Source organism: Spermophilus citellus (assembly GCF_964194105.1).
Source record: "Spermophilus citellus genome assembly, chromosome: 7".
Taxonomy (NCBI): domain Eukaryota; kingdom Metazoa; phylum Chordata; class Mammalia; order Rodentia; family Sciuridae; genus Spermophilus; species Spermophilus citellus.
In genome coordinates this window covers 139,492,265-139,518,139 of record NC_138188.1, presented here as the reverse complement: position 1 = coordinate 139,518,139, position 25,875 = coordinate 139,492,265, and the positions used below count along the sequence as shown (strand labels likewise).

The 25,875-nt window shown below is 33.6% G+C and overlaps 1 protein-coding gene across 1 annotated transcript in view; it reads right to left on the bottom strand.

The window, feature by feature from the left end:
* LOC308653452 (uncharacterized protein) overlaps positions 1–25,875 on the bottom strand; it is a 697,023-nt gene that overhangs the window by 536,922 nt on the left and 134,226 nt on the right. Inside the window, exons 5-6 of the mRNA XM_081302014.1 lie at positions 18,584–18,651; positions 9,704–9,804 (exon numbers count right to left, since the gene is read on the bottom strand). Coding sequence (XP_081158140.1) covers positions 9,704–9,800 — 97 coding nt within the window. The 5' untranslated portion in view covers positions 9,801–9,804; positions 18,584–18,651. The remainder of the gene's footprint in view (positions 1–9,703; positions 9,805–18,583; positions 18,652–25,875) is intronic.

Genomic DNA, 25,875 nt, shown 5'->3' with positions numbered 1-25,875 from the left:
ATCACTCTTTATATAGTTAGCTTACTTCATTTTGGAATATTCAACTTCCAAGATCATAAGAAACAACAGCAAGCCAGGAAAGAAGTTCCAATTTAGGAAAAGGGTGGCACGAGAGTGTCCAGTTCTGCCCGGGGCCTTTGCAACTGGAGACACATTTGTAATCATTTTAAACCCCTGATAATTAAAAATGAATGCTTAAAAAATACTCTGTTGCTACACCAAAGGCCAAATTCCCTGAAATCCCATATTATAAACTCACTTTTGATATCTGGAATCACATTTACTCATATGCTTATATATCATATGCATATTTTTCCATATTTACTGCACCCTCTTAGGGTCTGCCAAGGTCTGCCATTGTCTTTCTCATTCTGTGTACTAATATAAAGAAAAGTCATCAAGATACCACTTCTCCCACAGAGAAAACATGGAAAGTTCCCTTTTTACTTTTTATAAAATTACTCCTCCTACTATGGGCTTTCAGCCAACCTGCTTATAATCAAGTGCTACCATATCGATATTCCTGAAATACTCAGAAATCAGTGTGTTCCTTTAATATTAACCTGTACTTTTATCTTAAAAAAATATTAGACTGAACTGCCTTGGGGCTCTCTGTAGTTTTGTCCAACAGAGAAATTTTAAGCATATTTCTGTGGTCTACATGTTTATATTCACCCATCCCAAATTCATATATTGAAACCTGAACACCAATGTAATGGTATTAGTAAGCAGGGCCTTTGGAAGTTGATTAGGAAATGAGGGAAGTGTCCTTATGTTTGCATTAGTATTAAAAATAAGCCCCAGAAAAAGAGGTATCATCAATGAACCAGGAAATAGGTCCTCCTCAAGAGGCACAGAATATGCTAGGGCTTTGACTTGAATTTTCCAGCCTTTAGAACTGTGAAAAATAAATTACTGTTGTTTATGGTATTTCATAACAGTAACATGAACAGACTAAGACATATAGATGTGGCTTTCTCTATCATCAAATCACACAAATAAATCCCCCCCCTCAGGTAAGCACAAATGGTAGAAAAAAAATAAAAAAAAATTAAACTGAGACACTACTTAAAGTTTCCTATGCTTAGTTTTTAATTTTATTTTGTTTTTCTTTGTTTGTTTGAAGGTACTTAGGATTCAACACAGAGGTGCTTTACCACTGAACTACAAAAAATTATTCTAGGGGCTGGGGCTGTAGCTCAGTGGTAAAGCACTTGCTTCGCATGTGTGAGGCACTGGGTTTGATCCTTAGCACTACATAAAAATAAATAAAGATACTGTGTGTTCATCTACAACTAAATAAGTTTTGTTCTGATTAGGTATGACAGAAGAATGCATTTTGATTCATTGTTGTACACAAATGGAGCACAGCTTTTCATTTCTCTGGTTGTACACAATGTAGAGTTCCACCATATGTACAGACATACATGTACCTAGGGTAATGATGTCCATCTCATTCTATCATCTTTTCTGCCCCTATGCACTATCTCCTCTTCTCCCTCCCCTTCACTCAATCAAAGTTACTCCATTCTTCCAATGCCCCCTCCCATTCTGGATCAGCATTCATTTATTAGAGAGAACATTCAACCTTTGGGTTTTGGGGGATTGGCTAACCTCTCGTAGCATGATATTCTCCAACTCCATCCATTTACCTGCAAATGTCATAATTTTATTCACTTTTAATACTGAGTAATATTCCATTGTGTATATATACCATAGTTTTTACCCATTCATCTATTGAAGGGCATCTAGATTGGTTACACAGTTTAGCTATTGTGAATTGAGCTGCTATAAACATTTATGTGTCACTATAGAATTAATTTTTATTTTGAGACAGGGTTTCACTAAGTTGCTGAAAGTCTCAGTAAGTTGCTGAGGCTGGCCTGAACTTGTGATTCAGAGTCACTGGGCTTATAAGCCTGAGCCAGTGTTTAGTCAGAAAAAAAGTAGCTACTAGCTTAAAAGACATGGTTTTAAATAGTTCCATTATACCAAGTGATTCTTTTAAGTGAGGTTGTTCAAGATTTTAAGAATCCAAAATACTACTACTACTCAAGCCCTCTGTCTATAGCCCAGTTACTGATAATGATGTCTTCTTTTCTTAAATACTTTTTCTTCTTTCTAAAAATTATTTTAGAAAAATAAAGTATAAGGAAACAAAATAGTTTGTGATTCTTTACCCAGATAGAACCATTTTTAATTCTTTTGATTTATAAACTTCCATAGTGTGCATGAATGTATCAAAAAGGTGAGCATATATTTGAATTACCATTTCTTTCTACTTGTTATGTATCATCAGACTCACAACTAATAAGAGCATTTATACATCATTTTTAATGACTTCACATGATTTTATTGTTGACTATTGCACAATTTTTAAATTGGCAAGTGAGGATGATTCCAATTTTTCCCTATTAAAAATGTTATAAATGACAATGTATGATTATGTGTGAAAACATGTTGGTAAACAAGTCCCATCACTTCATCTTTAGAATTGAAACTTCTTAGTCAAAGAGTGAGCATACTTTAAATGTGAACTGTTTTGTCCAACTGCCCTCCAACCAATAGTAATTGAGTATGTACTGTTGCCCTAACTCCTATTCATCAAATACATGCTTCTTATGTTCTGGAGAGTGTACTGGATGCTCAATAAGGAAACATTGGAGAAAAAAATACCAGTTGCGACCAATTCCTCCCAGAGCTCAAGGTTTAGTAATAGGATACATACATAATTTATAAGTAAAGTTACAAATAACAAAGTTCTATCCATTTCTGCATAGTGGATAAAGAAATATAAATTATATTTATTAAACATGTTATATACTACCTCACTTTCTGGTACTATGAATCATAATACATGTGCTAATTTTATATATTCTACATAGTAAAACAAATCTAACACTTAAAAAACTTAAGTACCTTTTATAGGGTTGGCTGTTCTAGTTTTCGTTCAGTAACACTCTAGCTTTGTGGTCTTGTTCAATTGAATTTCTCTAAAACTCAATTTCCTCTTCTTTTATAATGAGGATAAGATGAATTTCAGGATTATAGCCAGGAAGGACTGGATTAAATGAGAGTTCTTGCAAAGCATTTTATAATCAGAAATACTTTTTTCCATATTCTACTTAAAATTCCTGAATGCCCCTCAGGCACAACCGGTAAGGTAAAACATCTCGTCATGAAATGAAGATGTCTCTAATGTTTTCTTCTCATTTACTCTTTATGGATTCTTTAGTTATTTTTATGAAGAATCAACTGTCGTCTTAAAGATGTACCATAGTCCTGCACTTGACTTTGAACATCTAAAGAAGTTACTATAAATTGAGATCCTGAAATTATATAAAGTACATTTTTTAAAATGTCTCTAGAAAATGAGCAATTAGCACATATGTCATTATTTAAGGGCAAAAATAACAGATCCTAGTCAGTAGAGGCAAGTAAGTTACTGGTACAGAGTCTTGAGATAAATAAACATCTCTTAATGACTTCAATTTTAGCACTTTTCATTTATGTAAATATATAAAAAGTCGTAAGTGATGTATTCTGGGCCTCTCAAGTAATATATTAGACTAAATCATTTTTTCCATTAATTATTCCAGCGATTGCTTATAGACCACAGCACAGCTGGTGTTTGCTTTTCTATTTAACTTTGATAGAGTTTCTAAATAAAAATAAGTGTGCTCCATTTTGGTGTCTTTTTTTTTTTTTTTTAGCTAAACGGAAAGAGTTGGTAGAGAAAAACAGAAGTATTAATTTGTATTTATGCTTTTAATATTCAGTTTAATCAGCTAAAATTTTTTATTTGAGTTTTAGAATACAGATAAAATACCTCTCAAAGTGAAATGATCTCAATCACTTTAAATATATAAAAATGCTGCTCATTAAACACATAAATAGGGCTGGGGATGTGGCTCAACTGGTAGCGCGCTCGCCTGGAGTGCGTGAGGCCCGGGTTCAATCCTCAGCACCACATACCAACAAAGATGTTGTGTCCGCCGAGAACTAAAAAAAAATAAATATTAAAAATTCTCTCTCTCTCTCCCCCTCTCTCTCCTCTCTCATTCTCTCTTTAAAAAAAAAAAGACATTTAAAAAAAATAAATAAATAAACACATAAATATGCAGAGAAATTATTTGTTCAAAAAAATGAAGCAATAATGATGAATCAAAAATAATGGAGGTGCTAATATCTTAAAACATTAGTCATCTGACCACTTTTCCTCTTAACTTTTTTTGCCCCTGAGCCCATGGTATGTTGCTTTAATGGGTTCAGCAATTGTCTCTATCATTCAAATCGTTTTAACAAAGGGGTTATTATCAATGCAATAAGTATTACATTGAGAATTTGTAGATGCCATGAAAATTGGAAAGGAATTATCTACCTCAGAAGAAAATATATACAAATGACTTGCACTTTCATGATTTAAAGAATAAAAAATAATAAAGCTTTTGCGGATTGCTATAATTATTGGCATTTATATGTGGTTTTTAAAACTATTTATAAAATCATATTGCAAAGCTTGGTATGCACTTTCCTTTTCTCACATGAAGGGATCTTTAGAAAGTCTGACCAGAAGAGAACCATATTATCCAGTTGTAGTACTCAATCCTTTTCTAGAAATGAAACACCAACCTTGCAAATACAGAGTCAGTGAATTCACTATTCTGTGGGGTTCAAAGGCCAGAAGCTCGGTGGACAAAAAGAAAGGAAAAAAAAATTTAAAGAAAGAAATGAAATGAAATGAAATGAAAAGGAAAGGAAGAGATTTATTTTCTGTGTCATATTGCCCTGCAGCGACTTCAAAATCAGGTCCATTTCCAGTCGCATAAGATGTAAAATGCAATACTTGCATCAAGTGGATTTTTGAGTGGGTTGTTTATTTCCATCTGTTTCATATTTATGGGCAGGTCAAGTGCAAGATCTGAGCCAACTTGAGAGATAGAGAAAGATGGCATTTTCTAAAGAAAAGAGCCAAGTCTAAAAAAGAAAATAAGAGAATATTAGCAAATTTAATTGAAAGGCTTGGGGATGCCAATGTTTCTTCATAGTCCAGGCAGTTTTGTGTGCAAAATTTTAATTTGCAAACATGAAAATTTGATAATCTTTACACAGTTACATACAGCATTTGTTATGGTTTAGATATGAGGTGTCCCCCAAAAGCTCCGGTGTGAGATAATGTGAAAAGTTTAGAGCTAAAATGATTGAGCTATGAGAGGCTTTACATGAATCCACTTGAATGGATTAACTGAACGGTAACTATAGGTAGGTGGAGTGTGGCTAGAGGAGATGGGTCACTGGGGGTAAGCCTTTAGGATATATATTTTGTCTCTGGAGAGTGGAGCTATCTCTTTCTGCTTCCTGGTGCCATGTTCTGAGCTGCTTTCCTCCTCCACACCTTTTCCTCTTGATGTCCTGCCTTACCTTGTACCCAGAGCCATGGAGCCAGCTGTCTATGGACTGGGACCTCTGAAACCATGAGTCCTCCAATAAACCATTCTTTCTCTAATTGTTCTTGTCAGATCTTTTGGTCACAGTAGCAAAAAAGCTGGCTAAAACAGCATTGTTAGAAATGACAGTTTTTGTAAACAAAAATTATATGTTGTATATATTTTCTAACAAATACATCACAGTTCCATATTACCTTTCCAATTTGGTTTCCCATAAAACAAAGTTTTACTTCCAAAGTTCTCCTTCAGTGAACACTGTTCTTAGCACTCCCATTTATCTTTCCTGTGGAACTTCATTTTTCATTAAAGTTTGTACCAATAATTAGTCAGAAAAATAAATATTCCAATACAGTTACATAGATGATAAAGTTTCTTGACTCATCACCACACATTAAACTTATGCATAACTTATATTAACTGTTCATTTATGTCCTTAGAACTGGTTTAATAAGTGAATGCTTTATTTCCCAAATGTAAACACTGTTGTTTGTTCAGATTCTTATAAAATATTTAACAAGTAAGTCTTATGTCCTTAGGTAAAAATAAATTAACTTGGAAAATGAGTCCAGCCTAATTAAATCAGGTGCCATGTAGATTTCTTCCATAATTATAGAAGAAAAACAATATCTTGTACTAAAAAAATACATATGACATTAATTAATATTTTGGGGGTATTTAATGTTAAAATAAGGATATGTTCAGACTAATAATTTACCTCTCAGATTTAAGTTGTTAAAGATATGAAATACAGTTTTAAGGGATCAGAATGTACTGAAAAAGAACTATCTGCTTTCTCCTAGCTTGAACTTGTATTTAAAATCTTTATTCTGAGCAGCCTTTCCTATTTATGTTAGCATTTACCTGGAATTAATCCCAAGTGTGTTTTTTGAAATAGGAAACCTATTGTAAAATTGATTTGATAATTAACTCTAAATATCAATATCTTAGTACAACAAAAAATCTCTTCTCGCACATAATATTTATCTTAAGTGAACAAAGTTTCCTATTCTTAAAAAAAAATTTCTTTGTAGTGTTTTGGATACCTGAATTGAAGGTGACTTCACTATCTTCTGATGGTCACCACCATCTACAGGGCATAGAGAGCTGAGAAATATCATAGCTCGAAAGTTTATTGGCAAGTTATGTACCCTTCTATTCACTAAATGTTCAGTGCATTCTTTTTCTCACATATAACACACACCCATACCTTTTCATGAGAGATAACCTGAAGCCCATCCTGTCAGTGGATGAATCCCAAAATTTACATATCCAGGGTAAATGCAATAACCCCAGTGGTGCACAGTGGTTTCTATTGGTCTGGAGACCTATAAATGGTTAAAGACCTTGTCAGTCTAGGATTGTGGTTTCTCTGGTAGTATATTTCTCTCAAAAACTTAAGAGGCTTCTTCTGTTCCCAGTCTGTTCCAGATTCCAGAAACCACACCCACACTTACCTAGTTCTCAAATCTCCTAGAGCCCTTTTTTTTTTTTCCCTCAACCCTATGTAACTGTCTCTCGATTTGATGGTGACTGTCTGAAAGCTTACTGTATTAAGGTGAGGAGTCCTCACTTTTAAAACTTTCTCTGCCTTAATAAGGTTAATCCAGCAATCAACTGAAAGGTTTTATTGAATATTTGTTGCCTGAAGTCTCTGTAAAATTCCTTCATTTATGCTTTGGGGTCTAGAAGCAGCTGGCTTTCTCCTACTGTAGGGATTCACATCTCCATATTCTCTTTATTTCTTCCCATCTCTATTTGTGAACCAGAAGATTCTTTCCTGAATTCATCTTTGTTTTGTAACATGTTGCCAAACATAGCCAATACATTGTTAAACTATGGTTCTACTCCTCCCCACCTTTTTACTGTAAGATAAAAGTTACCTAGGCCTGTGGTCTTCCTTCCAAGTTCTGACTGTATTTAGCTTCACCAAATGTTTTATGGCTATATAACATGAAATTTTTTTTCTTTGTGTACTTCAGGATCAATTTTCTCACTGCCTATCCACTGCCCATCAAGGACACATAAATAATAGAAACCGTATTTCAAAAACTTATTTCTGTGTGAGAACAGACAACAAGTTATACTTAGTAACAAATTAACAAAAGAATCTCAGTGGCTGCCCACAATACAGGTGATTTCTTATTCATATAATGTACAATTTACCAGGGAATTCACCTCCATATTGTCATGCAGAGAACCAAGCTTTTGGTCATTTCACTCTCTTTAACTTTGCCATCTCAACCTGGGGCTCTATTGGTAGCTAGATCAAGGGAAACTTAAAATTACATTTAAATATCTTAGATGGGAAATGATACATGGCACTTCCTCTTACAGGCTTAGTCTACAATTAGATGCATGGTCTTGCCTAATGGCATGAGAGGCTGGAAAGCCCTTACATGTTCCTAAAAATTAGAGGAAATTTGGAGAATACTGACCACTATTTCTCTGTATGCCCATTATTCACAATGTTTGTACAAACATAGAAACATAGATAAATTACAGTAATTTATTTGATTATCACTGTGGTGAAGAAACACTTGTCAAACCAAGTATTGGCTTACATTATAAACATGAATGGAAAGAAGTTCAATCCATTTCTTTAATTATGAAAATACTTATAACTAATCATCTACAAAAGAAAAGTATATAACAATCCAATTGGCTCTTAATTTTTAAAAAGTCAAGAACTCCCTCCAATACTACATAGAAGAACAGATTATTGAACAAAAAGCAATGTCTCTTTTTACCTTTCTTCCTTGGTGGATTAAGCAGTTTTCTGGGGAAATCTATTGCAAGCATATACTACTAGCCATATGGCTGTCCACACCTTCTGAGGAGTCCATGATTCCAATAGTTCTTGTATGCAAATACAAGAAAATACTATCTTTGAACTGTCAGTAGAGTCATTAAAAATTTGGGGGAGTACTAAAAAATTGAAAATTCAACTAAGAAATAAGAATCATTTCCAATATCTTCTCTTCTATTATAAATAAATTAAGACCAAGATTAATGAAGAGGTTCGTATATAATAAGTCCTTTTTTCTCTTTTTGAAGTTTTCTTTGTTCCCTGATCACAAAAGTAACTCATGGTTGCTGCTACAAAGAAAAAATTTAAAAGCAACAGTAACCCTCAATGCTGGCACAATTAGAGATTACTACAGTTGACATCATCACCAATATTTTTTCAAATTTATATATGCGTGTGTTCTCCAAACAGGACTGTTGAACAAATTAATTTTTGTTTGCTCTATTTCATTTAACATAACCACCCATATTAATGTACATAAATAAAAATGAGCTCTTTCACTTAACCACATTGCATTCCACTGGAAAGATGTACCATAAATTATTTATATAATCTTCTACTGATGGACATTCAGGTTGCAAAATTATTTTCAGTATTATACATTTTAACATGGGCATCTCAATACATGTACGTGAGTTTACCCTATTATTCCCCTTAAAATAAGTTTCTAGAAATGTAATTTTCTACCTTAAAGAATCTCTAAATTTAATGTTTTATATTATATTAAAAAATTACCCTTTAGAAAAGTTGTAAAAATTTACTGAGATCAATATAAAACAATTAAATATATTATACTACTTCCATGGACTGAAATACCATGTTGAAAAAAAATTAATGATATGGAAAACTACATACAGGACTAAATCAAACAAGATGAAAGATTTAGTGAAGTATGTTAATAATATGATAGCTTACTATTTATAATATATACATATATAACATATCTGAGGAGGCTCCATGGCAGGGAGTATCACAACTAGAGAAAGGTAATTTAGAGTAGATCTTGAAAAAATTTTTTATCCTTTGTTATAGTTGTTAAAATTTCTAAAGTTTCTACATATTTTATTTGTAATCTGAAAATGATGCTAAAAAATCCAAAGTCATAAAACTGAAGAAACTTCACATATTTTATAGCTCACTTCATGTTAGATGTACCATCATAAGACCAGAAAGCCCCTAAAGTTGCTCTAATCTGGAATGTTTAAACATATGGGGCTGAAATACATTTGCCCAACAAAGAACTTGTTTTTAACTCACGAAAACTCTTCCTGCCTAATAGCAAGCAGAATAGAACCTTCTCTTCTTCACTGAGAAAGCAAATAAAAAGCAAAGCTGTGAGGTCTCTGAAAACAGATTGGAAAACCGTTCCCAAGCTATAAGTCCCTGGCTGCAGGCATTTTGGAAAGCATTTTGGAGGCGAACAAACCATTAATAAAGACTCAATACTTACAGTGACCTTTGAGCAATTCCAGATGTAGACATGGAGGTTTTTCCACAAATCTAAAAGAGGCTGCCACAAGAAATGACAGTTCACAACGGGCTTGCATGAGGCTAGAATTGCAAGGGACACAGAAAAAGACTCAGCAGAAATGATACAACACAAAAAGAATCCAGATTCTTGACCAAACAGAACCAAAGATTTATTCTCTCCGAAAGGTTTCACCAGTTCCTTAAGTGAAGAAGAAAATGTTATTTTGTATTTTCTGGATGTAATCACAGGTTTAATCTGTAACCAGCCTTTATCAAACACTTATTCCCATCTATCACTGAGCTAATATTTTATACTGAGTAACTAATTTAATCCTCACCCAAAACCAACATGGTAGAGACTATTATTCACATTTTATGATTAGAAAAGTAAGGGAAAGACACTTAGGTAGTTTGGCTCAGATCATCTATTTAGAATAGAGCTCAGCAAACTTCTTAAAGGGGCAGTGAATAAATATTTTAAACTCACTGGACATGAGATCTTGATCACAAATACTTAACTCTGCTCCTACTTACGGGAAAAGTATCTATAGACAATATTTAATATTTAAATGAAGGAACGTGGCTATGTTGCCAAATGGGAATTGGGTCCATAAGAATGGTCTGCCAAACTCTGACTTGAAAAACAGTAATGCAAAATTCAAACTCAAAATTCAAACTTTGAATAAATAAACTACCATACAACAAGAGATAACAAAATAAATGTGTCACTCTTTGTGATGTGGATTCACTCAGTCTAAAATATTAATTTGGTTCTCTATATAGTTCTGTTCAAAATAATCTCACTAGTCAATGTGAATTTTCACTGATTGTGATTTGGTGGGCAAAAAAATTTCTCTGCCCAAGTGACACTAGCAAAGTAGGGATTATTCTTAGCAGAATGTGGATTTAGCAACAGTATTTCAGAACACATATACAGATTTGAAATCTGGATGGTTCTCAGACTTTTAAAATGTAAGAGGTAAGAAGGGGATTATTGAGTTCTTTTTTAATACAGAAATGTTTAATTTGACAAGTCTTACCATCTGTATTTTTTCTTAATTTCAAAATTTTTGTCACTTTATAAATTTGTCTATAAATATAATTATATGATACAATATATTTGTATCCAGATTAAGTGGTTTAAAATCCAAAGTACTAGGGAAATATATTTTAATCACATTTAATTTTCCTTGTTTTTATAGAGATGAAAAATAATCAGTAGACTGAGTCGGTTATTCCATATTTGAATAGTAGTCATCACCAGAATTAGAGAGACACACTCGAATACAAGTTATGTATGAACACTAAAATCATTGATAAGTTATTTGATCTACAGGCAAGAGAAAGAAGAGTCATAAAATTTAAACTCTCAGTCTTAACTGTGTTAAGTACCCAAGCCAAAATTTCTAAATCTGAGTCCTCCACAGGAAAATGGCAATCAGATTTTCTGCTAATTTACCAGGGTTACTGTGAAAGCTATGTGAAAAAAAAAAAATCACAAATTATCTTATAAATGTAAAGTATAGCTTCATTAAGTTAGTGTTCTAAGACTTAGTCTATTCTTATTAAGAAAAATATCTTATTTTATTTGTTTACTTGTTTTATTCTGTTTTTCTCTCTTCCCTTTACAGATATGTAATTCCTTTTACCAAAAACAAAGAAATAAAAGAGTCCCAGAGTTCGGAATCTTCACTATTCCATCCTTGTGAAAAAAGCAAAATCAACTTATAATTCAATTACCATTTCTGTTTTCAGGATCTTGTAAAATGTTATTTATCATGTGTAATCACCTACATAAGACAGTCATTTCTAAATATTCTGTCTATTGGATTCCTACTGTAGCTTCTTTAAATTCTCTAGGACTGAAAAGCAAATAATAATATGTTTGGAATACCAGGTATCTGTAATAAGTAGTTTATACAAGTAGTTGACTAGAATTTTGGCTAGGTTTCTAAGAAATATTGTAAGGATATGGTAGTAGAGGGTGTTATCCATTTTTTTTTTTTTTTTTGCAAGAGTTTGTTAGCCCATCTCTTGGGAAGGATTACACTCTCTACTCACTGGGGTGAGTCTTGGTCATATGCTTGTGAAACGTGAGAGATGACATGTGTTACTGGCAAGCAGAAAATTTAAGAATCACAATCTAGTTTGCCAGGTTCTTTCTTCTCCTGCTTTCTTAAAGCAAAATATTCCAGATAAGGGTTACGTCATCAGCCTGTGGTCCAGAGTGAGGACTGCCTGGGACAGCACCAAGACCAGCTTATGACACCACAGAGCAAGAGCGAGAAATGACGTGTTGCTGTTGTTAGTCCCTGACATTTGAGGTCCAGTTACACTTTGTACTTGACCCCTTAATTAGAGTAATGAAAAAGGAAAGCAATAGAAAATATTTCATGCATTCAGAAAGGAAAAAAAGGCATTTAAATGCTTCCTATGTGTTAATACTATTACTTATAACAGAATATAAGGCCGACTTTTGTCTACACTAACGACAAAACATTGTATGAGATTCAGAATCCAAGAAGGAATTTTTAATTTATTTATTGGGTAGGAAAGGAGATAGCAAAAAAAAAAAAATCACATCCAGAAACACATTATTATTTAGAGATCATCAATAGATGATCTCTAAATAATAACTAATTATTATCTTATTCTACAGGAACTTTTTCTTTTCTTCAAATAAACTATGAAGTTATTTACAATAAAAACAGAAATGACTCAAACATATTAGCAAAACTCAACAGATTTCTGAAATTCAGAGACTACTAATATATGTAGCATGTCTTTGTGTAGAAGCTAGGTCTTCATAACACATAGATCCTACCAGAATTACTGTTTTTCAATTAAAAGTAAATTGTATTTTGAATCACAAAATCTTTAATATCTGGTTCAGTGCATGAAATATATAATTTCAGTGATAACATGAGATACTCTGCAATTTAAGAAACGATCAACCCAGTGTCAGGGATACCCTGCCCTCTACTGTCAGCATCAAAATTTTGCATGTATTACTAAATAGTTAGGAAATCATTTCATTTAAAATATGATTTTTCCCTCTACACATTAGTGTTTAAACATTCTGTTTCTATTCTATTAGCTGTTTTCTTAGAAAATTTAATATGATTCCTTATTTACACTGTACAGGTAATCAATCTCTTTAAACTATTTCTGAATAGTTAAAGGAACTCAAAATGCTTCATCTAATCTGTTATTTCTCAATTTATATTCTCTTACTGTTCTGTATCTATTTTTCTTGATTTTATTCTATTAACTAGAAAATGTTATAATTGTCTTAATTCATGTTATACAGATATTTTCTGCTCACCATGTCTTCTCAGACTTTCTTTTGATATCAGTTCATTTATAATGCAAGTCTTCTGCTGACAAATGATCTCCATTATTATCTATCTGCAAAAGTCTTTAGTTTGCCCCTCTTCTTTAAAGTTTCAGTGATATAGAGTATAGATCTATATCATTTGCTTTCCTTCACTAATTAAGCATAGTATTGTTCTGTCTGAAGCTTGCATGTTACTGTCAATTCCATTCACCTGTCCTCACTAGCTGGTTTTTCTGACTGGCTGGCTTAGCAGTTGTCCAAACTTTACCACTCTAAAAGCCCCACAGTCTATTCTAGTCAATCTTTTGGTAATACCAATTTGGTTAAGGTTTCCACTGCTTTGCCAGGAAATCTCCTTTTTATTGACTTTCTACTTCACTTATGTTGTAAGTTCCACAATTTTGCATGAGTTCTCTGTATCTGTCATTTGCTTATAACCTCTAGAGTTTTCCTACAAACGTGATCTCTAAAAGGTAGTTTCAAACATATGCAGATTTATAATATATTATTTACGTCATCTGCACCTATGTAAATGAACAGAAGATATGTTCATGCACCACAATGTAATATTTCACACTATCATGATACTCTGAATATGTACCAATAGTGTCCTTGCACAGAGATACTGAAAACTTTAAAAATCATACTATTTTTGTAGTAAAAAAAGAGCTATCTTTCAATGAGTTAAGCTTATTTGTAAATAACATGCATGTTCTACCATCTATTTTAACATTATATGGTAGTAAAATACATTTTTATTTTTAGACAAATAAATTTTAATAAACTATATGGAATTTCTTTTTCATATCTTCTGAAATGTATGTGCCAGTAATGTCAAAAACATTAGCAGTGCTTATAAATTGAAAGGTTCTATTAAGAAGTCATTCACTTTACAGTAGAGTTAGCTTTGTCTTTTGGACACTCTAGATATTTTTCAGCATCTTACAGATAATTCAAGAAAGAAATCTGAAAAAAAAATGCACAATAGTGTTTCTACTTACTAAATATGTTACTACTCTATTAACATTATGTACCAACCAATATACAAATATGTTGATGAAATCTGCACTAGTCAAAGTACTCTCATAAATTTAGCAAAATTTGTTTTAGACCTGTTACAGGCTTGGTACTCTCATAGGTGCAAATGCCAGAGTGGTGAACAGGAAGATCTGCTCTGAAGTCAAATATTGTAGTCTCTTCTGAAAGATGACCAAATATTAAGTCAATATAGAAATATTGAAAAGTATGAGGACTGCTCAGACAGAACAAGCATAGTAAACCTTGTGAGCACTTAATTTCAGAAACATTTTGAAAAGATGAAGGCTCTTAGGATTTGGCTTCAGAAAGAACCCCAAAAAGCATATGTTTCATTTCTTAGCCCTGAGAATCACATCATAACTCATTTGTTCTTCCTGCATTACTTGAAATCCTAGATGGACACTAAAAATAGTTCATAAAAAATTAAAACTTATTAAAAATGCTAGTGATGATTTACAAACAAAGCTTAGTATGGATGGTTGCAAGTCAATACAATCTTGAAAGGGCATCTCCTGTGATGGATGTATTCACTCAAAGAACAGATTATTGGAGCTTCAGTGAATCATACAAATATATCTAGGTTCCCTGAAATCAAGAGAGAGTGCAAAGAAAGCAGCTAAGGACAGGCAGAAGATTATATATGAGCTAAATATACTTTAAAAAGTATTGTACTAGCTTAAAATTTAATTTGCTGTAACATGAAATAGCACAAATTTATGAAATATCATGTTGCAAGGTTATCATGATTAGAGATTCATTTCAATAAATGTTTTAATTGCAATAACCTAGTAGGCATCATCCTACAATAAATTAAAATGACCCATTTTATTTTTGTTTGTCTTTTCTTTCTTGTCATAGGATGCTTAAGGTAAAAGTGGACAGTGCATATATGCACCCTTAGAGGTACATGGTGATATGTTTGGGTGTCCACCAACTTGGTATGAAAATACAGCTTACTTACTTGGCACATAAGGTTTAGTTAATTTTATATAATTGAAAACATTTAGATAGGTTTTATGTAGAATGCACACATTGGCGAATATATGACTACATGGTTGGCTTATGTTTGTGGTGGGCCATTTCTAGCTGTAGCCTTATTTTGGATGTATATAACGATAGCCTATTTGGGAGTAGAACTAGAACTAGTACTGGACCAGATTCAGAAGCTCTGGGTTTGAGGATCACTACTCCTCTAAGTCCATGCCTTTGGACAATACCCTACACCTCAGGGCTCAATAGTCACAGTGTCCAAATCTCTAAACTGGCATCTTTGAAACCATTCAAACTTTAACATTCTGGGTTTCTGTGTAATTTCTGTTAACATTGGTTTAGTCTCAAGAGCACAAGAAGTGTATCTTCTCAACAAAAATTTGAGAACTGCAGTGTATAATAGACTATGTTTATTCGCTGCTTGTGTACATTCAAGGAATTTGTATCATTGTAGTCCCTAAGAGCGCCAGAACTGGTAAATAAAACATGCATGTATATAAATTTCTATGCCCAATATTGTTTGTAATTAATTATCCCCTAATGTAATGTTTACTTTGCATAAATAGTAGGAATATATCATATTCTTATTCTGCCATTCAGATAGCAAGTTCTGTTGCTTTTTGATTGATCTCTACATTGGCTTTACAAAAAACCAAGTGATCAATTTTATTTCTTCTTCTGTGAAGAATTGTGTGTTCAATTCCTTAGCCCATTTATTGACTGGGTTACTTGTTGTTGTTGTTGTTGTTGTTGTTGTTCTTTGGTGCTAAGTTATTTTGAGTTCTTTATATGTCCTGGAGATTAGTGCTTTATCTGAGGTGCATGTAGTAAAGATTTTCTCAGCACCATTTATTGATTAGGCTATCTTTTCTCCAATATATGTTTTTGGTGCCTTTGTCTAGTATGAGATAACAATATTTATGTAGGTTTGACTCTGTGTCTTGTATTTTGTATCACTGGTCTACATGTATAAAATTTTCATCATCTCTAGCAATTAGATAAATGCAAATTAAAACTACTAAGATTTCATCTCACATAGTAAGAACGGTAATTATCAAGAATACAAGCAATGATAGGTGTTGGCGAGGAAAAATACACTCATACATTGCTGGTGCAATTTAGTGCAACCATTATGGAAAGAAGTATGGAGATTCCTTAGAAAACTGGGAATGGAACCACCATTTGACCCAGCTATCTCATTCCTTGGTTTATACCAAAGGACTTAAAATCAGCATACTATAGTAACACAGCCACATCAATGCTTATAGCAGCACAATTCACAATAGCTAAATTACGGAACTTACCTAGATGCCCTTCAATAAGTGAGTGGGTAAAGAATATATGGTACATATACATAATGGAATATTAGCCACAAAGAAGAATTAAATTATGGCATTTGTTGGTGAATGGATGGAACTAGAAAATATCATGCTAAGTGAAATGAGCCAATCCCCCCAAAACAAAGGTTTTATCAGCACCGTTTATTAATTAGGCTATCTCTGATAAGTGGATGCTGATCCATAGTGGGGGAAAGGGTAGGAAGAATGGAGGAACTTTGGATTGTGCAGAGGGGAGTAAGGGGAGGGTTGGGGCTGTTGGGATGGGAAGGACAGTAGAATGAGAAAGACATTATTACCCTATATATACGTATGATTATACTACTGGTATAAGCCAAAAGAATGAGAAGTTGTGCTCTATTCATGTACAATAGCAAAAATGCATTCTATTGTCATGTATAACTGATTAGAACAAACTAAAAAATTAAAATAAAAACAAAAATAATCAAGTGATACTTGGGTTCAGAAAGCTTTTACCTCTATAACTTCAGACAAAACACTGAATTAAATTTCTTAAATATAAAATTAGAATTAAAAGAATCCTTCTTATTTTTACTTTCACAGCCACTAGTGGAAAAGGAAAATAAAAATATAGAATGAAGCACTGAATCTCAAAACAAGAGTAGGAAATATTATCATTTTATTAATACAAAACCACATGTGTCATTTTCATGTTAAGCATTTATTAGTAGTAAGTTGGCACATGAATTATTGGTAAGGAAATTTTTCATGAAGAAATGGCCTTTAAAATAAATCTTGTGTGTAGGAGTATATGGAGAGAAAGGTGGAAGACAGCTCCCCAAGGGAAGAGCAGTCTGAGCTTTTAAGTATGAATTAAAAAAAAAATCTCCCCTCGTTTCACCTCTTTACTGAGGGCCAGATTATTCTGTGAACTGAGCTCATTCCAGGCAATGAACATTATAGCAAAAGTTAACAGGGCCAATTTCTACCACCACAAAAATTTTAAGACAAATAATCACCATAAAGAAAATAGTCATGAACCCTGGCCTACTGCCCACGCCTGGTTGAAATTTTTAAACCAGGCTACTCAAAATAATTCTGTACAGTTTGATCAAGTCCTTAACATTCATCACTTCAGAGGCTTTAACTTTTTACTGTGATCCCCAATAAAAAATATATTATGCATCATAGCCAGAGTAGATTATGAAAATAGAAAAATTAAGTTTCATAAAAAATCATCTATCTTTACTACATGCTGTACACTCTGGTATTTTGTATTCACTTTTGACTCTTTTTAAAAGTTATTGTTTCAGGGCCAGCTAATTGATTTTGCAACTCATACCATATTATGAGCACAGTTGAAAAGGAAGGGAAAAACGGGTTTCCCCATGAAAATGAAGAATAAAAGGAAAACATTGAAATAGAGTAGATAACGAAAAAAGAAAAGGGTCGATGGGCACTACAGAGAAAAGGAATCCTAGCATTTTGAGATGAATATCACCAACGAGAGGAAAATATTATCAACTAGAAGAGAAAAAATATATAAGAAAATTTTCAGTGAGGTTTGAAAGATTCCAATAAGCTTAAATATGTTTTCCCATATATCTAACAACTAACAACTTCACAGATAAACCATTGTATACATTAGACACATAAACTATGTACAAATCACAGTCTAGATGAAAGCCAAGCTACTCCTATGATTTTAAAAATTACTGCATATTAATTTTTGTATAACATGGAGAAATTTTATTATTTACAATCATAGGAATTAAGATTAATCATCCATTTCAGTTAACAACTCTGAGAAGTAAAAATATTTCATAATAATTTAAAATTTTCTATGTGTTCAACTGGCACTGAATTCATCAGTTTAGCCAACAACCGTGCAAACAGCAAAGACCTCATAGTTGAAGAACATCATTTTGTGTCTGAATCTCGCTTTTACCACTTCTGTAAAAAGGATAAGTGACAAAATGTGACAGAAACACTTTGTAAATCAAGGTTCTGCAGCTAATCTTCAACCAATTACAGAACCATTATATTTTCATAATTATATAGAGTTACAGCAACTTTTCCATAGATGAGTCAATTTATAACTCATATCTGTTCCTCTTTTTTTTCCCAAACCACCTCTATAAATATCTTTTCACCTCCTTTCCCCACTGCCATAGTTCACACAGAATAGACATCTTACCTGTCTGTTACTTCATCAGAAATCCCCTTTTCTGATATGCAAGGATTCAGTCACCATCATCTCAAAATCTACCATAATGGAAAAAAATGTTTATTATTAGATGACATTTTGAACTTAATGTCAATTCTTGTTATTAGTGAAGTTTTTCTTCTGAAGGCTGAAATTTTGTATAAATGCCTTGCATTTTGCTATCTGCATTATTAGCTATTTTCAAGTTGCTCCACTTCCTGACTTCTCACTGCTAGTTTTAGATTAGTTTTAATTGTGTGATCTGCACTATCAACTGAATGGGACGTCCATATGGGTAAGAACTTTTGTTGTTCAACAGTTTAAACAAGGTGCATAAAACAGGGCTGGGACATAGTTGGTATTAAATAATTATTTGTAGAATAAGTCAAGAAAAGTTTCACCTTTGACTTTACTGACCCCTTTCATCTTTTTCCTTTTAAGCTTGTGCCTAATCTGTGGATTAGTAATCTCTAAATCCTCTTCCAACCGTAGAATGCTATGTTGCTGATACGAAAAACATATATTCAGGTCATTTGATGATTCCTTACTTGATTCACCCAAGCAAAGTAAATTCATTAACTGCTCCTCCACTTAACAGTGCTCCATTATTGCTTATAATATTAACATATACACAACAACTTTTCCAAAATTAGACTAAGGTTTCATCAAGGATAATATGTGTTTTTACCTCTTTCTTCATAAGCACTTATAATATACCAGAGTGTTTGGTATATTGTATGTCACAGTGTTTTATATTTTATATTTTCTGATATGAATGATTGAGATTTCTATGATACTGCTTTCAGAGCTATGGAAGAAAGAATACTTCTTTTGACTTTTTAAAATTTCTAGCTGAAGAGCATATGTTGCAGGGTACCATCTTTATAGAGGGTGATGAAGGAGGTGCCTTTTTAGGTTTTTCATTATTCCTCAATCTTAAAACCTATGCAACAGATTTTTTTTCTATAGGATGTTTTCCTTTTGAGAAATGCAAAAGTTATCATGTCCTATTCTGACTGTTAGATGTCTCATTTAAAAGGACAGGAACAGCTGGGCACAGGGGTACACATCTGTGATCTCAGTGGTTCAGAAGACTGAGACAGGAGAATAGAAAGTTCAAAGCCAGACTCAGCAAAAGCGAGGTGCTAAGCCCCTCATTCAAAATAGTGCTGGCACATGAAAAGAAACTATGCAACATATTTACAAACATTTAAAAAAATAGGGCTGGTGACGTGGCTCAGTGGTCAAGTGCCCCTGGGTTCAATCCCCAGAACCCCCCCCACCAAAAAAAGGACAGAAACATAACTAAGTCTGCCCAGATAAGTGAGAAAAAATTTTAAAAGTTTCCAGAAGTAGATATTATCTGAATTCCACATTTCAATATTCTATTTAAATAACAATTTTTCAAAGAAAAATAAGGAAATAGTTATCCTAAGCATTTAAGCTATATACTCTAAATCACTGTTTAAAGAAAATAAAGAGAAAAATATAATTTGTCTCTCCCATATTTTATAGGTAAATTATAATTATACAAAGTGGAGAGATTCACTGTCACATATTTGTACATGCACACAGTTTAACAATATAATTTGGTTAAGATCATTCCCAGTATCTTCCCTTCCTCCGCCCTTCTCCCTCCCAGTAAAGTAATTCCTTTCCTTCGCTTTACTCAATTTGTCTCCCTTTGATTTTCATGAGATTTCCCATATTTCTTTTCCTTTTTCCTCTTCAGCTACCACATATGAAAGAAAACATATGACCCCTGACTTTCTCAGTTTAATTTATTTTGATTAACATAAATGTTCTCAAGTTCCATTTATTTTCCCATAAATGACAAAATCTTTATGGCTGAATAAAATTCCACTGTGAATATATATACCACATTTTCTTTATCCATTTGCCCATTGATGGACACCTAAACTGATTCCATAGTTTGACTATTGTGAATTGTGCTGCTCTAAACATGGGTATGCATATAACCCTGTAGTATAATGACTTTAACGTTTCAGAATAAATACTGAGGAGTGGTATTTCTGAGTAACATGGTGGTGCCATTGCTAGTCTTTTGAGGAAGCTCCATACTAATTTTCATGGTGATTTTACTCATTTATAATTCTGCCAGCACTGCAAAGTGTTTTTTTTCCTCAACATTCTCTTCAATATTTATTATTGTTTGAATTCATGATGGCTGTTATTCTAACTGGAGTGAGAAAAAAATCTCACTGTACTTTTGATTTTCATTTCCCTAAATGTTAAAAATATTGAACATTTTTTCATATATTCACTGGCCTTTTATATTTCTTCTTTTGGGAAATGTCTGCTGAGTTCATTTGTCCATTTATGTATTAGGTCATTTGCTTTTTAGATGTTAAGTTTTTTGAGTTCTTTTCTGAATATTAATCTTCTATCAAATAGAGTAGTTAGCAGAGATTTTCTTTCATTCTCTATGTTCTCTCTCAGATTCTTTATTGTGTCTTTGCTGAATAGAAATTTATGAATTTGATGGTATCCCATTTATTAATTTGTAGGATTATTTCCTGAGCTTTAAGAATACTATCAAGGAAGTGTTTGCCTGTGTGTGTATCTTGGAGTTTTGATCCTACATTTTCTTCTAGGAGTTGCATAGTTTCTGGTCATTCATTCATTTTGATTTGATTTTTGTGCTGGATGATTGATAAGGGTCTGGTCTCATTCTGCCACGTATGAACAATCAGCACTAATTGGTTAAAAGGCTGGGATTTTTGGTTTTGCTTTTTTTTTTTTTTTTCTTCAACGAGTGCTTCTGGCATCTCTGTCAACATCAGATGAGTATTTGTGTGAGTTTGTTCTAGTGTCTTTTATTCTGTTCCATTGGTCTATGTATCCGTTTTATGCCAATACATGCATTCTTTACCACTGTATCTCTCTACTATAATTTGAAGTCAAGTACTCTAATGACTCCAGGATTGCTTTTTACCTTAGGACTGCTTTGGCTATTCTGTGTCTTTTATTTGTTCAAACAAATTTTAGAATTTTTTTCTAATTCTATGAAAAATGTAAAGGATCCCCACACAGATGGAGACTGTGAGTCTGTATGTTACTTTTGGTAATATGGTCATTTTAACAATAATAATTCTTTCCATTCATGAACATGGGAGGTCTTTACATCTTCTAGTATCTTTTTTATTTTATTTTTTTTAGTTGCCGATGAACCTTTATTTATTTATTTTTATGTGGTGCTGAGGATGGAACCCAGTGCCTCACACATGCCAGGCAAGTGCTCTACCATGGAGCCACAACCCCAGCCTTTAATTTTTTTTTTATTGGTTGTTCACAACATTACAAAGCTCTTGATATATCATATTTCATACATTAGATTGAAGTGGGTTATGAACCCACAATTTTACCCCAAATGCAGATTGCAGAATCACATCAGTTACACATCCACAATTTTACATAATGCCCTATTAGTAATTGTTGTATTCTGCTACCTTTCCTATCCTCTACTATCCCCCCTCCCCTCCCCTCCCATCTTCTCTCTCTACCTCATCTACTGTAATTCATTTCTCTCCTTGTTTATTTTCCCATTCCCCTCACAACCTCTTATATGTAATTGTGTATAGCAATGAGGGTCTCCCTTCGTTTCCATGCAATTTCCCTTTTCTCTCCCTTTCCCTCCCATCTCATGTCTCTGTTTAATGTTAATCTTTTCTTCCTGCTCTTCCTCCCTGCTCTGTTCATAGTTGCTCTCATTATATCAAAGAAGACATTTGGTATTGGTCTTTTAGGGATTGGCTAGCTTCACTAAGCATAATCTGTTCTAGTGCCATCCATTTCCCTGCAAATTCTATGATTTTGTCATTTTTTATTGCTGCATAGTACTCCATTGTGTATAGATGCCACAATTTTTTATCCATTCATCTATTGAAGGGCATCTGGATTGGTTCCACAGTCTAGCTATTGTGAATTGTGCTGCTATGAACATCGATGTGGCAGTATCCCTGTAGCATGCTCTTTTAAGGTCTTCAGGGAATAGTCCGAGAAGGGCAATAGCAGGGTCAAATGGTGGTTCCATTCCCAGCTTTCCCAGGAATCTCCAAACTGCTTTCCAAATTGGCCGCACCAATTTGCAGTCCCACCAGCAATGTACAAGTGTACCCTTTTCTCCACATCCTCACCAGCACTTGTTGTTGTTTGACTTGTTGTTTGGCTGCCAATCTTACTGGAGTGAGATGGTATCTTAGGGTGGTTTTGATTTGCATTTCTCTGACTGCTAGAGATGGTGAGCATTTTTTCATGTACTTGTTGATTGATTGTATATCCTCCTCTGAGAAGTGTCTGTTCAGGTCCTTGGCCCATTTGTTGATTGGGTTATTTGTTATCTTATTGTCTAATTTTTTGAGTTCTTTGTATACTCTGGATATTAGGACTCTATCTGAAGTATGAGGAGTAAAAATTTGTTCCCAGGATGTAGGCTCCCTATTTACCTCTCTTATTGTTTCTCTTGCTGAGAAAAAACTTTTAAGTTTAAGTAAGTCCCATTTGTTGATTCTTGTTATTAACTCTTGTACTATGGGTGTCCTATTAAGGAATTTGGAGCCCGACCCCACAATATGTAGATCGGAGCCAACTTTTTCTTCTATCAGAAGCAGAGTCTCTGATTTGATATCAAGCTCCTTGATCCATTTTGAGTTAACTTTTGTGCATGGCGAGAGAAAGGGATTCAGTTTCATTTTGTTGCATATGGATTTCCAGTTTTCCCAACACCATTTGTTGAAGATGCTATCCTTCCTCCATTGCATGCTTTTAGCCCCTTTATCAAATATAAGATAGTTGTAACTTTGTGGATTAGTCTCTGTGTCCTCTATTCTATACCATTGGTCCACCCGCCTGTTTTGGTACCAGTACCATGCTGTTTTTGTCACTATTGCTCTGTAATATAGTTTGAAATCTGGTATCGCTATACCGCCTGATTCACACTTCCTGTTTAGAATTGCTTTTGCTATTCTGGGTCTTTTATTTTTCCATATGAATTTCATGACTGTTTTATCTATTTCTACAAGAAATGCCGTTGGGATTTTGATTGGCATTGCATTAAACCTATAGAGAACTTTTGGTAATATTGCCATTTTGATAATGTTGTTTCTGCCTATCCATGAACAGGGTATATTTTTCCATCTTCTAAGATCTTCTTCTACTTCTCAATTTAGGGTTCTGTAGTTTTCATTGTATAAATCTTTCACCTCTTTTGTTAGGTTGATTCCCAAGTATTTTATTATTTTTTTGAGGATATTGTGAATGGAGTGTTTTTCCTCATTTCCGTTTCAGAAGTTTTGTCGCTGATATACAGAAATGCCTTTGATTTATGCGTGTTGATTTTATATCCTGCCACTTTGCTGAATTCATTTATTAGTTCTAGTAGTTTCTTTGTAGACCCTTTTGGGTCTTCTAGGTATAGAATCATGTCATCTGCAAATAGTGATAATTTAAGTTCTTCTTTTCCTATTTTTATGCCTTTAATTTCTTTCGTCTGTCTAATTGCTCTGGCCAGTGTTTCGAGAACTATATTGAATAGAAGTGGTGAGAGAGGGCATCCCTGTCTTGTTCCAGATTTTAGAGGGAATGCCTTTAACTTTTGTCCATTCAGAATGATGCTAGCCTGAGGCTTAGCATAGATAGCTTTTACAATGTCAAGGTAAGTTCCTGTTATCCCTAGTTTTTCTAATGTTTTGAACATAAAGGGATGCTGTACTTTGTGAAATGCTTTCTCTGCGTCTATCGAGATGATCATATGGTTCTTATCTTTAAGTCTATTGATGTGGTGAATAACATTTCTTGATTTCCGTATATTGAACCATCCTTGCATCCCAGGGATGAATCCTACTTGATCATGGTGCACAATTTTTTTGATGTGTTTTCGTATTCGAATCGCCAGAATTTTATTGAGGATTTTTGCATCTAGGTTCATTAGAGATATTGGTCTGTAGTTTTCTTTCTTTGAGGTGTCTTTGTCTGGTTTCGGAATCAGGGTGATGTTGGCCTCATAGAATGAATTTGGAAGAGCTCCCTCTTTTTCTGTTTCCTGAAATAACTTGAAAAGTATTGGTATTAATTCTTCTTTAAAGGTTTTGTAAAACTCTGCTGTATACCCATCCGGTCCTGGGCTTTTCTTGGTTGGTAGTCTTTTGATGGCTTCTTCAATTTCATCCATTGATATTGGTCTGTTCAAATTGTGTGTATCCTCCTGACTCAGTCTGGGAAAATCATATGACTTAAGAAATTTATCGATGTCTTCACTGACTTCTATTTTATTGGAATATAGGTTTTCAAAATAATTTCTAATTGTCTTCTGTATTTCTGTAGCATCTGTTGTGATATTGCCTTTTTCATCCCGTATGTTAGTAATTTGATTTCTCTCTCTTCTTCTCTTCGTTAGCATGGCTAAAGGTCTGTCAATCTTATTTATTTTTTCGAAGAACCAACTTTTAGTTTTGTTAATTTTTTCAATAGTTTCTTTTGTTTCAATTTCATTGATTTCCGCTCTGATTTTAATTATTTCTTGCCTTCTGCTACATTTGCTGTTGTTTTGCTCTTCCTTTTCTAGGGCTTTGAGATGAAGTGTGAGCTCATTTATTTGTTGGTTTTTTCTTTTTTTGAGGAATGACCACCAGGCGATGAATTTTCCTCTTAAAACTGCTTTCATTGTGTCCCATAGATTCCGATATGTGTGTATGCACAAATGGCAGTAGTTAGGATAAATTATTAAAGAAGGAATGGATGACTCAAAGTGGCAATACATAGAAATCTACAATGACTGAAGTAAAATTATATAACATAGATACAGCGTTAAAACTAGAATGAGTCAGAGCCAAACACCTCACAACGAGAGGTTCTAAGAAGACAGATATGGGCCCCTACTGTGTGTAAGAGCTATGTAGATGTCTTCTACCTAAAATCAGAAACTACCAGCTTGTGTGCAACCTGCCTTGGAGTTATGGAATCCATAGTTTTGACTGGGATTTCTTAACACTCCACTAGTGACAGAAGTGTATTTCTGCTATGTAATTAGCCCCAATAGCAGAACCCACTGGGGTTGTCTCCAAGACCAGGTATAAATTCTTACTGATTAAGCAGTGTTGATAAACTGGGACAAGTCATGCCCAAATCCCTGAAATGCATGGTCACAAAACAACACTGAAAAGTATATTTTATGCATTAACCAAAAATTAGTGCTATGCAGATACCATAGTGGTACTGCTCAGGCCAATTCTAGGTCTGCTGGACTTAACCTCACAGCACCATCA